The 13,272-nt window shown below is 37.7% G+C and overlaps 1 protein-coding gene across 8 annotated transcripts in view; it reads left to right on the top strand.

The window, feature by feature from the left end:
- Window positions 1-13,272, top strand: part of NAV3 (neuron navigator 3) — a 417,901-nt gene that overhangs the window by 283,418 nt on the left and 121,211 nt on the right. For all 8 annotated transcript variants that reach the window (XM_032999780.2, XM_042792193.1, XM_032999779.2 and 5 more), the window contains one exon: window positions 6,936-7,051. In XM_032999780.2, the coding sequence (XP_032855671.1) occupies window positions 6,936-7,051 (116 nt within the window). The remainder of the gene's footprint in view (window positions 1-6,935; window positions 7,052-13,272) is intronic.

The raw sequence follows: 13,272 nt of genomic DNA, 5'->3' as shown, positions 1-13,272 counted from the left end.
ATTGGAGGAAGGTGGAAATTATGCCATCTGTCAGTGTCCTTTAGACTTGTATTGAAATTGGCCATAGAATTTAGTTATCTTTCTAGTGGTGCTTTAATTTCAGATGGAGAAGAGTAACACAGAAGTTTAGTGCTTACTAGGTCATGGCAAAAACAGGAAAAAAGGAGGCAATAATTAAAAACAAAAAAGAAGCAGTCTGAATCTTTTTCCTAAAATCTTAGCAGGAGAATAATTGCTCAGTATTTGGAGTTCTTAGCTTTCCTACATATTCCTCAAAAGAATAATATAACGTGTAACTCCAAATATCTTCTTGCACAGAGAAGAGCCTGTTGTATGTAATAGTTGCTTTATTTTTTTGTGATCTAAATTGTGTAAGTTTGTGTTATTTCCATAAAATGGGAAACACAACTAGTAGTCCCAGGAGTAACACAAATGTCACCTCACTCCATGCAGCAAATCCTTAGTTGATGTAAATATGTGATATGTTGGAAATTAACATTTGCTGTGGATTTGCTCAAACACTAAAGGAATATTTCAGTAGGAGAATGTTGAGTTGTAACTGGACACATGTACTACAGTTTAGATTTATTTTACTGGCTCCTTCAGTAACCAGTGTAGAAACTTAGTGGGTCTGTTTTCCATGGCTGGGATATAGCATCTGAAGTCCCCAAATCCCAAGGTCTGTGATGCTCAGACACTGCTTATTTCCTGAAATGCTGAAAGTATAGAAACTGCTGCAGAGAATTAGCTGACCACTCATCATCCTGAGCTGCACTTCTATGTTGAGCATCGCTTCAATTTCAGTTCTTCGGCTAAATTTGTAGATTAATGATAGTGACATCTGGAAGAAGTTTCAGCACTGTCTGAACTGAGACCTCACAGAGATACACTTTCAGTGTCAATGCTGGACTACAAAAACTAGTTTGGCACTCCTTTTGTCCTGGAAAATTAAGAAACTGGTCACTTCAACTACCTAATAAGTTGGTGTAGAAAAGATGGGGCGAGACTCTTCTCTGAAATGCAGGGTGAAAGGGTAAGAGGTAACAGATGCAAGTTACAGCAGGGGAGATGCTGATTGAAAGTTAAAAAAAAATATCTTTACCCTGAGGGTGGTGAAACACTGGAGCAGGCTTCCAGAGAGGTTGTGGAAACATTGTCCTTGGACATGTTCAAGACCCAAACAAACAAGTCCCTGAGCAACGTAATGTAACCAGGCTGGCTTTGAGCAGGTCATTGGGCCAGATGGCATCTAAAACATCTTTCTGATCTAAATTACTTTATGATTCTGTGAGGACTAAAGCGTTCACTGGAAAGAGGAAGAGAAAGGAAATAGCAATAAAAAAAATAAACATGTTACCAGGTACTAAAATCTTCCTATCTCCTTTCCTATATCGTGATTGAAACAATTATATTACTAGACCATAGCTTCAAGGGCACATGGGAAGTGCAGAGCAGTGACAAATGGAATGAAGGATGTAATCTGGTTGCACCTCTGAAGGCGCAGTGAAATTCAATTCCAGCTGTCTGTTCAGGATGTTTTCATACTGGCTTAGGGAAAAGATTAAACTAGTCTTCAAAGATATTGCAAACGCAGCATCTGCAGGGTTTGTTGAAGCCATATTTATGTCTAGTTTGAATGATGAGAAGCTACTTCTGGTTACTGATTGTGGAGTTAAAATTAAGTTTTCAGTAAAAGACATTTTATCAGTTAATTGTGTTTGTTAATAATAGATTGTGCTGCTAAACATATTGCAACCCTTTCTTTAAGAATGTGATGATTGAAAGTTATACTGCAGTGCTTTATTGATTTCTGTTATTTATAGTACTGTTGTGAAAATAAAACAATAGTCACCACCAAAATTTTGCAATCATAGGTAGCGATGAACATTGTTACTCACGAGTTTTAATTGCAATAAAAACACAGTGTTTAGAAAAATCCTCCCATTTTCTCATGCTTGATTTTCAAGTAATTATGCAAGTAAAGTTTCCATTGTAGAGGTGTTGGCTTAAGAGATTGTAAGAAGGGTAATAAGCAAAGAAATCATTGTAAAAACACACTTGATTAATGCTGAGTTAAAACGGTAGCTTGATAATTCAGTTGCTTGCTCTCTATCATCTGAAGTTATTTTTTAAATTGCCTTACAGACAAGTGTAGCCTTATTTCTTTGACTAAATAATCAGTAAAATGTAGGATAAAGGATCAAAAAGGATATGCTGTTCAGTCTTCTATCACTGGCAATCTTATTAACCCTTTCATAAACCAACTAAGTTTTATTTTAAACTAGTTAATCCCCACTACTCCAGTGGGGGAAGGTTCCTTCAGAAACTCATTCATCTCATTGTTAAAAATTGTTTACAACCCACATGATGAGATTGCATCCATTTATTACCTTGTGCTTTAACTTAAAAAATTGTTTTTCCTCTTTTTGATTGCTCTTTTTAAATATGTGAGTGAATAATCTCATCCTCTTCCTTCTCTTTTGCAAGGTTAAACCAAATCATCTCTTTTCTTTCCTTCAGAAATGTTTCTTGTTCCCCATGAGCATCCTAGTAGCCCTTCCCTGCAGCTGTTCCCAATTTAACTCACAAGTCTTGAACATGGGTGTTCAAACTGCTCATATTCCAGATGTGGTCCTGCCAGTCTGTAACACTGACAGTGATACACATTCAAGACAGCTGTACCTCAGAGAGATGTTGGAAAAAGTCCCAGCATATTCATCTTATATCTTTTGGAATGTTGAGTAAAAACCAAACAAATCTTTGATGTTATCTGTGTTTATCAAAGGTTGGCTATTTCATTAGAGACAGGAAATGGCTGACTGCGTTAAAGACAGCTTATTAAGTAGGGTTCCAAATTCTGTTCTTAATTACTCCTGTACAGGCTCATCTTAATCAAACTGAATGAGCTTGTGCAGGTGTGACTGAGAGCAGGTTTTGTCCCATTAAGCAAGTTTGATGCTGTTACAAATAGGTAGCATGTAACTCAGTGGATTTAGGATAAATATATGCTCTAATTGACATGATTAAAATAGAAAACAGATTGTCCTGTTTTCATGACAGTTGCCTAAATTAACCTGTGCTGCAGATGCACAGCACTGGAAGAAATATCAACAGGGCTGCTTTGACTAAACTGAAATTATTTTCACTTTTTTTGATATCAGGAGAGATGCAAAAATTATTTTTTTTTTATGACAGTGGACTGTGAATAGGTAGAGGATAGAGGGCCATTCATTAAGGCCAATGGATAAAGTTAATGAGAAGATCTTTTAATTTGCTGTTTGTTTGCCTTGAGCTTAATCTGTGCTGCAGTCCTGCAGAGATCACTTGAGTCATTCATAGGATTAATATATCCCACAGAAAGAAGTAAAAGCCAGATGCATAGAGAAAGACAAGTCTCATGATTTCACCTTCCTTTTTTAAAAAATTTGAATGGTTGAGCTAAGCAAAGAGGCATCTGCAACCTTGGTCCAATGTACCATAACCTGTGACAGGCCTAGAGCAAAACAACTTGAAGTTTTAGGTGCCCAGTCTACACCTGGACCTCCTTGTTCCCCAAGAACTGAGGCTCCTACACAATCTTGCTTGGAAATCTTTCAGCCCTAGACCATTCTCAACCCATCTGGGCTAAGCTTGACTCCAGAAAAAAAGAAGGGCCTTGCCCATATTGCACCAAAAGGCAGGGCTGCTGTGGAAGTGATGGCAGCTGTCAACCCAGTGAAGACCTGGTGGGAGAAGAGCTATTGATGAGAGTCCAATCCCCAGGTTTACTCTTGGGATACCTCCATCACAGCTGCCCAAGGGCTGGATGGGTGTCTTTTGGCCCATCATTTCCACAATAAATAACCAATTTTCTCAAGTAAATGTAATTTAGACAGCTGCAAAAGCCATCATCCTCTGTGGGACTTCTGTTATCAGCTCAGATAATTAGATTCATTGATGTTTTTATCAAATTAAACATAAAAATGCTGAATGAAATTAATATAGCAGTTTCTTAGTTATTTGTTTTGATAGCAAATTGTGTTTATTTTACATTATATTTAAACTTTCAAGTTTCCAGTAAGATAAAAGGGACATTTCACACTTCTTTGATCTGGTATTTCAGACTGCTTATAAATTAAAAAAAAAAGTATTGTATTTACATTTAGTTTGTATTTCCATGGTTTTCTTTCTACAAATTAAATAAACCATTTAAAATTATTAGCATTATATGATCTTTTCTATTCAGTATTTTTACTTTAAGGATTAAATTCTAATGCCATCTTATGTCCCAGAAACTGGATTTTGTGCTGCAATTAATTCCACTAATCAGGTTCTAAAATTTGTAATGGAAATCTTTGCAAGTATCTCTTCTCACAGTGCTTTTCAACTTATCTTCCTGGTTATAGCCACATCAGGTTTCTGAAAATGGAAAAGAAGCCAACAAACATTGAAGAACAGAAATGTTCTTTAATTGGTATTTGGTATATCTCTAAAAGTTTTGATATGACCTGGGCAAGCAAAGTTGTGAACAGGTGAAAATTTGCATCCATTGTCATTTTAAGTAAACAGATTCACTCACTGTGCTGAAATTTACTTGGTTGCTGTAAGTCACTCATTATTTGTTTGTACTCTTGGAGGGATATTCAGTCCTTTTAACATAAGTCTCTGTGTTCCCATACAGTCAATAATGAGTTATGTATTCATCTGCAGTAACTTTATAGGCAATAGTCACTGCCAAAGGGCAATCTAGATCATTGAAATTCTGTTTTACCTATCCCCATGCACTAGATGAAGAATCAGTGCAAATGTTGGATATTGGTGACTGATGGGGGTCCAGACCACTTAATCTTTTTCTGTTAATAGATGTCCAGATAAAGAGGAATGGATACTTTCTATCTTCTCCTAGACAACAGCTTACATATAAAGCTCTTGGTCACTCAGGGAAGAGTTTGTATCACCCTTCTGCGCTGATGTGGTCATTGATGGTTGAACAGTTGTACAGTCAGGAATGAAATGCCATAGAGTCAGAAGGAGAACATGCTAAAAGGATCTCTTTTTATTTCTAACCAGAGATGGACTGATGCAAAGTCCATTTGTACTTTGTGGAGAAAGCTAGGAATACTTGAACTGCACCCACCTAGCTGAGTGCTCTTCCTACAAGACCAAAAGCAACCTACTCTTTTCCCGTGTTACTCTTAATGAACTCCAGCCTCACTCTGTCTTTAGCCCCAGAAGCTCCATGATTTGGGTTTAAGAAAAAGAGTGCAGACCAATTCAATTACCTTTACCTTATTATAAGTGCCTTTTTCTGAGACGTGTTTGGGCTGACAATTTGCCCTGGACTGATCCAGCACTAAGTCTCATCACTGAACCCGGACAGGAGTACTTATGAGCATTCATGGCCTCTCAGAGTGGCTTTCAGTGAAAGTAGACATACATCTCCTTCATTTTGATGATTTGAAACAATATGAGAAAGCAGGTGGGACTGTGGAATTGTGGTATGTGTTCATTGAGAATACATAGAGTGGGCTTTTTACTCAAGATGCTGTCCTCAAGCACAAAACATAAAACTACATTCAAGGTCAGTAGGACATAGTTAACCTTGCAACACGTGCTGAGCTTGTATTTCCAGTAGTGTGTGACGAAGAGAAATAGTAGATGAGAACAAAAAATAGTTTTTTATAGAGCAGTTGTCTATTCCCAGCATCCCAAAAGTACAGAAATTAATAAGAAGGACAGTGCATCAGATCATACATCATTTATGTTTCTATTGTTTTGTACGTAGAGTCAGAGGTAAATGATTCTAATCAATAGATTCCATCACATCAGTACTTGTGCTGTTGTACATGCACATATCTGATCACTCAGTTACTGTCATGAATTACTGAACAAATCAATTTATTAAAAAACTTTGAAGAAAATGTTAACTGGAAAGTTATTTCCTAAAATAAGTTGCCATAAAATTATTTTGAGAGATAAGTCACTGTTTTTATCAGTTATATTTATAAAATACACATTCACCACACAGCTAAAAGTTTCTGTTTACATTTTAGTTGGTCATTGGAAACACTTCATGGTGAATTTTGAGAATAAATGTAGCATTTTAAAATTAGGATATAAATATTTCACTAGTCTTTTAAGAAATCAAGACTCTGAGAGTGCTATTCATGTCAGGAAAGCTGGAAGACCTTAAGGTCTAAGCGAAGACTTTTCATTTCATTTCCAAAAGTGACTAGTATATCTTTAGGTACATTCTTTTATTGTATACAATTGTGGTATGTGTTGCTATTTAACAGCATCATAGTTCAACATTTCCTGTGCAAACTAGATGTTACAGCTCTTCCTTAAAAAGAGACAGTAATCATGTGATCAATTTTGTATAATAATCCACATGCTTGTGTATTTCATGCTATTACTATTATGCAACAGTAAATAACTATTCAACAAAGGTTATCAATTATATTTTATCAATGATATCCACAGAAATATACCATCAAAGAAAATATTGGCTATTTATTATCAAGTTAATGGAAAAACTTGTATTATCCCTTTTCCCCAGAGCTATATAAGGGCCATAATCAAAAGAAGCTGCAAATAGATTTAAATATCTGGGCCAGATTTCCATTCCAGCCTTGCATAAGTTTCTTCCCACATGGCCTTTCTTGCTTAATATTTCATCAATTACAAGTTTTCCTTTCCCTTATGTATGTGCAGGGCTGTGACTTAACCAATTTAAATGGACTAACTCTGAGATGTTCCTGAAGAGATAGACAGAGGGAAATCCTAGTTGCTTGCAAATTTATGTAGCTGGAGTCAAACTAACATAGTAAGAATGTGACATTCCTGGTATTTTCACCACATACTGATACTATTCTTGACTAAGATGCAAGTAACATTTGTTTCCATAAATACATGAATGACAGACAATAATAATCAATTTTTGTGCTTGATTTCAGAACTCTCTCAGAAAATGACAGTACCTCTTCACCATCTGCTGACCCCTGCACCAGTCCTACTAAAGTGGATTTGTCGTTCAGTAAGACTGCCAAACAGTGCCTAGAGGAAATATCTGGTGAGTAACAATAAGTCAGGAGAAACCTGTGAACTTTTTTATTTACATTTGTTTCTTATCAGAATCTTTGCAATATGTTGAAGTAATACTTCTGACCTCTACACGAGTGGTATTAAATTTGCAGAAAATTTGGGTCATGCATGGTTAGTGCTTCAAATGCACAATTCTCTTATCTGAACTGGTTCCTTCTGCTCAAGTATCCTCTTCATCCTTTTGCAGAAACTAGGCTCTCGCAGACTAGGGTTTCAAGTCATTATTTTTCAGTCATACTGAATGTTCTAAGAGGAGCAGTGAAAAGTTGACTTTGGAATGTTTGACACTGTTGCATTTAAGTTCATCAAATTAAATCCTAACATCAGAACTGAAACATAAATTACATAAGATATATCTTGCTTTTATAAGTGAAGCTACATTCAGAAAATGAACAAGTCCTTAGTATTGTACCTGACTTTTAAGCTGCTGCTAGACCTAAGCTGCTAAAGACTGTGTTCTAGAATTCCCTGTAAACCTGGAGAAAGGTCCTTATTAGGTTACAATTGTGAGGAGTTCTTTTTAATCATATTGGAATAATTCCTTCAAAGTCAACAGAGCCATGCTAATTTACATTAGCACAGGATCTGGCCATAACTCTACCTATGGATGCAAATAACAGTGTGTCACAGGTGACTTTAAAAGGGACTCTCCACCAGAGCTGATTTGTTGGGGTTTGGGAGTTTATTTTTGTTGTTATTGTTATTGTTGTTCTGTTTTGGGGTTTTATTCATTATAATCTTTACTCTCCTTATAATTTTTAAGTGAATAAAAGGTGAAATCCTGTCCCACTAGATTCACCGGTAGTTTTGACCTTTTACTCCAGATTTTTAACATACAAATGGATTTATGACAAGTCATGTGGTTCTTCTTACACAGGATATAATTCACTTAAAGCACTAATTTGACACATCAGTCTAAAATTATCTCTCCACCAGAAGGGAAATCAGATGCCCAAGCTTTGTGGAACTGTCTTGGCATTTAGCTGACTCATACTGAATTTGAGGTTTTGTCCTGGTTTGTCTCTGTCCCTTTGGAAGTTTTCCGAGTCTAACATCCCTTACTTGCACAGCCAGCTTTTGTGATAAATTAGTTACCCTGAAACATGATGAAATGTTCCCTAGAGGTGATGCATTTCTGCTAAAATTAAAGCCAAAAACTATTTTTAATTAATCCAGAAATCAGACTCATTGGTCTTGAATGTATAAAGAGTATAATTGAAATACTTATACAAATCAAAAGATGCTTCAAAAAATTACCCACAGACATGCTAAAAAAAAAAAAAAAACTGATTCAGTACCTGCTGAAATGACCAAATGGGATAACATGTCTCCTGGACTTTTACTGTTCTGAACAGAAATGGAACAGCATGAAAAAGAAGAAAATGGCATAAAGGGCACTAGACATCAGAGATGGTTCTAATCTGATTATTCAGACTCTGACATTAGCAGTTAACTGACATAACAGGCATCAAAGCAGAACCACTGGGAAAATGTGGACAATAATTTGTTGTATACAGTGGAAAACAGATGTGTGTCACCCATAATTGGCTGTTAGCAGCAGAAAGAATTAATGGATCAAGTATTACACTTACTGAATAAATAATTGTCTGCATTGGTGAACTATCACCAAGTCATTGGTGAATCTGCATGGAAAATGACTCACGTGATGGCTGTTTGAGGGAATATTCCATAGTGGATTAGCCATGAGAAAGGAAAATTAAATTCTATTCCTTAGGAACATCTTTGTTCTGGTATGATCAAGGGATTGTACCGGTGCTAGCAAGGAGATATGCAAGGGTTATTTCCTTGATCTGGTCACTTATATTCAGGATGTTAAGAGATGAATCCAGAGTTTCTTTCACCTTGATACTACCTTTTTCTTGAAGTCTTCCACTGCTGTTATGGGTGTGCATCATCTTTATATTATCTCAAGCTTTTGCAACTTGGTAGCCAAACACACTTGCACAATGTATTGGTATGCAGTAAGGATTAATAAGGATCATGCAAGGGACTGGGCATCTGTGGAAACTACTAAACATCTTGTAGGAGTGAGTTTATAAAGTGCTGTTCCACCTGTATGTGTTTCTGTTTCATTAGGCTTTATTATTTTTACAGTGCCAAATATTTACAGCTAAGGCTAACACGCTCAGGACTAAGATATCTTAGCCCATATCATTGTATAAACTGTTTCTCTACATTCAGTATATTTACACACTTGTGTTTGTTACTGTCTCTTGGCTGAAGATTACTGCTCCCATAACCGTCCAAACAGATCATAATCAGAGTTTATAATCCATTTCATGTCAAAATTGGCCAATCAGTCTTAAACTAATGCTGTAAGAATGGATGTTTCAAGACTTCCTCACAATATAGGCAAAACTTGGATGCAGAAAAAATAATTTTAAAAAAACTTAGAAGTGGTTGGTCAGTCACCATTCCCCTTAGATGATTCAGGATACCAGAACCAAGCTAATTTCCTTGTTCTAGTGGTGAACAGTCATGGCTCTGTTTTCTGTGCCCAGCACAGCAGTTCACATCTGTTTGTTACTGTCTCAACATGAGTGATGGGGAAGTAAAGAGGGATAGCAAGATGCTGTAGGGGTAGTTTCCAGCTCTCCGCTGCTCTATCTTCCTCTCTGTTTCTAAAGGACCTGGTTGCATTTAAAACTTCTCCTGTCTTCCAACTCAGAGCTGGAAAAGGGATGGGGCAAAGTCAGAGCACAAGCTGCTTGTTTCCTGCCCACTAGTCTGCAAGTGATCACTTGGTTTTACTTGCACAGCTGTGAGAGAAGGATGGTGCTGGAAGGCAAGGGAGGTGGTGAGGCTGGTGTAGGCATGGACCCAGAAGTGTAGCCCTGATGAACTGAACAATCTCTTTATTTTTAGCTTGTCCCCATAAATCTGCTGCCCTAGATAATTCCCACATGGTTTATGCCTAAATCCAGTTTTGCCTCTTGGTAGAGCTACTGTAAATCTGGGTTTCTTCACTGTTCTTCCATTCCTGCTGGGAATTTGTTCCAGATGTGATCTGAAGTGCTTCAGACTTTTTTCCAACTTTTTTTTTTTTTTTTTTCCCTCTGAATATTCCACAGCTCAACCAGAGCAGTCCCATATGTTTCCACAGAGCACGTGCAGATCAGCAGTGCAGCTCATGCGCAGTAGTTGTAAGGTTTCCTGCACACCTTGGATCCCCCACTGCATGCACGGTTCCAGTGGTACCCATACACATGCTGAACAAGTTCCATTTGTAGCCACGGGTCACTTGTGCAGTAATTTTGGTGCATTCTGCCTACAGTAGTCTCATTGCACATGTGGCACACAGATGAGTAGACTTCTGTCCAAGAAATCCCAGACAGAAAATTAGGTGTCCTAAATAAGGACCAGCTCTACAGTTATGTATGAACACTTTCTTACATGTACTTTATGTATCAGTTGCCTCAACAAGACTATGCAGTATCTATGTTTCTGCAAAACTGGAGTAGACTTTATAGACAGGATTTTGCAATGAGAATTTAAAGAAAGGCTAATAAAATAATCTATGTTGGCTCTTGTTTTGAGTTATATGACTAGGAACAAGTTGTTCAGATTTTCTTACCCAGTATTTCTACTTGTAGTAGCTGTGACATTTATCAGTGTCTGCTGGAAGTTTATTGGAGAAGAATGTCACTAAATTAATCTTATTTAATAATCCATTGTAAACTGCATATATCAGTAACTACAAAGTATTATTTTATGAAATCAGTGATAGTATTTGGCTTTAACAAGTGTTTACATGTTCAAAGAACTTAATGCAAAGTGTTTGATTAAATAATCATTCATGAGTTTACAAATATTGACTAATTATAAAAAATCTGAGTGATGAAGTCGAAACAAAAAAGTAATTTTAAGTTATAGGCCAATATCAATGGCAGAATTGGTATAAAAGCATCCAATTTCCAAACTTTTTATGTTTGTCGTGTTTCATTTTTTGCTGTATGAAAGAAATAGATAATTAATAGGTGAGGAAATAGTTTACAGATTTTTTTTTCAAGTAATCATGGTTGAAGAGCTTCATAATCTTATGCATTTGCAGATCTATTGCATAATTCATTTGTAAGGCTCCAAACTATGCACTCAGACTTCAAAGTCTTATCTGAGAGCAAAATTTGTCCCTAGATTATTAGTTCTTAAAATCATTTTTATGATTCCTTTTATTAAAGAAACAGTAAAAATAAGGTAATATATCACATAGACTGTGACGGATTGGGGAAGTTCCTTGTGCTGTTCTTGATTTAAACATATTCTTGTGTGGTAGATAGGGAATACATTGAATTGGAAGATAGTTTGACAGTAAAGCTCTGTCATGACATTTGCTCTCCTCTGGTCTTCTATACTGTCTTCTTAGTTTAGAAAGATGTTTTTTCTTGTTGTTTTATTTCATAAATTTGAAATGGAAAGATGAGCTTTACAGAAGTATTTTTCAATAAAAAACCTGAGAATTTTCCACATTGCAATTTTATATTTTGTTGAATAACAACCTGCAGAGGGGTGTGGTAAAACAGAAGGATGAATTCAGTGTTCCTTCTGCCGAGCACTAAGTCCAAGATGTACATATCTATCTGCTGTATCTGAGGTTGATCATGATGGCGTGTCTACTAAGTGAGGCAATGGTATTAATGGGAAGGAAAGTTCGTATAATCTTGTAGTTAAGGGCTGTAGTATAGTGTTTGTACACACAAAGGCTGAATGAAGGTTGTATGATTAGCCTCAGTACCTCCATATCCCAACATTCGACTCATGGTTTTAATGTATGTAGAAAAGGAAATCAGACGAGCAGACGCTAGAGCTTCCAGGTACCCTCACGTGGCTCCCATAGAGTTCAGGTGTCATTCCCATGCCTGGATGATGGTCTGTGACCCGTGTCATGCTGGAGGTGAGCTGCAGTGAATAGCTCAGGTGGGAGAAAAACAGGTCAGCAGAGACACTGAGACCCACTGGATTGCCCAGGACCCAGCTGTACCCCTGCCAGAGACCCTTCCAGCCTGGAGTGGTGTGGCACCTGTTGTTAACACCATACATGACATTTGGTGTGACTCACTGGGTGAGGACTTCTAATCCCCCTGCCATAAGTTTTCCTGCTCCCATCTGGAAAGAGGACTAAATAGACCTGGCCAGTTCTGGCCATCTTGTATGTGGTCTATTCTGGCCAGAGCTGAGCGGCTGCACTGTGCATTGCTTCCCTAGCAGAGCAATGCCTAGCCCTGTCCGCAGGGCTTACTGTGGCCAGATACAGCACCACAGCAGTGACTACCCCGTCACCAGGCACGCGTGCCGTGAGCTTGGCGTGGAGGCAGAGCAGGCCCGTGCCCGCCTACAGCTATCACAGAGATAAGCCACTGATTGTAGCTGTTCGGGCATGAAAGGGTGGGTGAGGAAGTTTCCAGCCCTTTACATGGAGTATCTGGGAGACATTCAGCCTGGCTGTTTATGGTAGGAAAAGATCCTGTTCCCCTGTGGGACCAAATCACTGTCCTTCCTATTAATTCGAAAGATAACAACTGAGAATACTGTCCCAATTTGAGTATAAGTTGAGGTTTTAAAAACATTGAGTGGGAAAGAGTGAGATTGCCCTTCATTTTGCAAATTCCTTATTGTAAATACAGCCCTGTGAAGCCTTTCTAACAACCTCACCAGCTTCCTCAGCTGTGCTGATCCTGCTGCTGCAGCCTCATGGCACTGGCAGTGCGTAGCCGGAGCTCTGCTGCCTCAGCACCAGCACGTTCATAAAGACCTTTTAAAGGCCCATATGCCACTGCAACTGGCAGACCCTGGGAGTAAATACAGCAGTCTTACCTTTTGTTTCCATGCTGAGAAGTTGGCAGGCATTTAATACTTGGGATGATTTTTTACCCAGGCTGACAGAGCATTCTTTTTGCCTCCTCTGACTTTGGCTTTGTGGGCTAGGTGGGGAGGGGAGTGGAATCTCTTCTTGCTGACTTTCTAGGAACGTGTCAGTGATTTAATAGGGAAAATCATCGTTGCTTGAGACTACTGATTTTTTTCTAGATAAGTTCTGTATTTATGAGGGTTACCTTGGGAAAAAATGTACCCTACCTTTAAAATTTCTAAGAAGTTTCTCCCATGTATTTTTTATCTTGTATATCTTTAAAAACTGTAAAGTGAGCCAGCAAAAAGCAAGAAGTACACTGA

Source organism: Tyto alba, unplaced genomic scaffold (genome assembly GCF_018691265.1).
Source record: "Tyto alba isolate M040663 unplaced genomic scaffold, T.alba_DEE_v4.0 Super-Scaffold_2, whole genome shotgun sequence".
In the NCBI taxonomy this organism is placed as follows: domain Eukaryota; kingdom Metazoa; phylum Chordata; class Aves; order Strigiformes; family Tytonidae; genus Tyto; species Tyto alba.
This window is presented reverse-complemented; position numbering and strand designations above follow the sequence as displayed.